This window comes from Haplochromis burtoni, unplaced genomic scaffold (assembly GCF_018398535.1).
Source record: "Haplochromis burtoni strain Fernald_Lab_line unplaced genomic scaffold, NCSU_Asbu1 Contig_10, whole genome shotgun sequence".
NCBI lineage: Eukaryota > Metazoa > Chordata > Actinopteri > Cichliformes > Cichlidae > Haplochromis > Haplochromis burtoni.
The window spans coordinates 3,173,040-3,174,613 of NW_024582371.1; the positions used below are offsets into that span (position 1 = coordinate 3,173,040).

The window sequence follows — 1,574 nt, forward strand, 5'->3', positions numbered from 1 at the left end:
TGTTTAAACAAGAGAGAAAAGTGTGAAAATGTTCATGCCTGCCTCAGAGAAGTGAATAAAGTGCGTAGTGAGGGGTTTTACAGCCTTAAAACATCTATAATATTTGTAAATAATAAAGTTGGCTACTTCACGGATTTCACCTATCGCAGGTTATTTTTAGAACGTAACTCCTGCGATAAACGAGGGACCACTGTATACATCCACAATGTGGATTTCCCATTCCACTACATCCCCAATGTGCTCTATTGGATTGAGACCTGGTGACTATGGAGGCCATAGTACAGGGGTATTGTGCTGAGGTTTTGTACTTACTAACTCATTGTCATGTTCAAGAAATCAGTTATCCTCCTAAAAAGAGCCATCAGATGATGGGTACTCTCGTCATACAGAGATAGTCATGGTCAGCAACCATATTCAGTTAGGCTGTGGTGTTTAAATAATGCCTAGATAAGAAGAGTCCTAAATTGTGGTAAGAAAATATCCCCCACACCACCAGCAGCCTTCATTCTGATTCTGCCATCCAAATTTTGCAGCACAAATCAAGATTCATCACACCATGCAACATTTTCCATTTCCTATTGTCCAATTTTGGGTTATTTTGCAATAATGAGCAGCTGAACAGGTGTACCTAATAATGTGGCTGGTGAGTGTGTATAGCCATTGTTGGTGTATAAAGAGTTAAGCTGTCAGTGTTTTCCTGTTGGACTGGAGCGACTTGACTCAGAGACAGTAGAAACCTCAGACTTGTCACACAGCTAAATGTCTCTCTGGGATATTTGTTAGTAAATGTGATTTAAATGTTAAACTGTCAGTAATGGGAGCTGAGCTGCCAGCATATTTCAACAGAAAAAAAATCTTGCATTCCAATTCATTCACTATTTACTTTTGATTCCTGCCATATTTCAGATCCGTCATCCTTTTTTTTTCTTTTGCCATATTTTGTCATATTTCTTTTCCCCTTTCAGTTGATTTATGGATCAAACATCAGTGGAAACCAGGAATGTTTGTGCCATCAGCATGGGAAAAACGATCTTACGGATGAGAAAGGGAGCCTTGTTCAGTGTATTTAAGTTTCATATGCTGATTGTGCTAAACACATAATAATAAATCAATGGACGTTTTTCATAACATGTAACTTGTGTAGTTTTATGTTCTTGACAAGAATGTATGTTCATCTTCAGTTGTAAATTTAAGTCTCTGGTTTTCAATGAGACACTAACAGAACTTTATATTAAAAAATGAATATTGAATAATCTTTTTACGTATATATTAATACATTTATTCACAAGATGCTTTGTAATGTATATGAATATACTGATCTTTTTTAATTGTTGTTTTTCTCAGGTGATATCTTTCAATTGCCTAAGCAGTGTTCTGTGCAGCGTTATGAAGAACATGATTAAATTTACTGACAGTGAATCTGGAAATGAACACAATTTCTTTGTCTTCATTTGCATTTAAATAAAGAGAGATGATGGGAAACAGAATAGAGCATCAGTTTGTGTGTCACCTGAACCCATTTCCATCGGAATGCCTCAGTGCTTTGGGACTTCCATCGCATGAGCCCTTTGGTT

The 1,574-nt window shown here is 36.7% G+C and overlaps 1 protein-coding gene across 1 annotated transcript in view; it reads left to right on the forward strand.

Moving 5' to 3' along the window:
- Positions 1-1,574, forward strand: part of septin8 (septin-8-A) — a gene marked incomplete at its 3' end in the record, with an annotated part of 8,086 nt that extends 6,512 nt beyond the window's left edge. Inside the window, 1 exon segment of the mRNA XM_005921213.3 lies at positions 966-1,574. Coding sequence (XP_005921275.1) covers positions 966-969 — 4 coding nt within the window.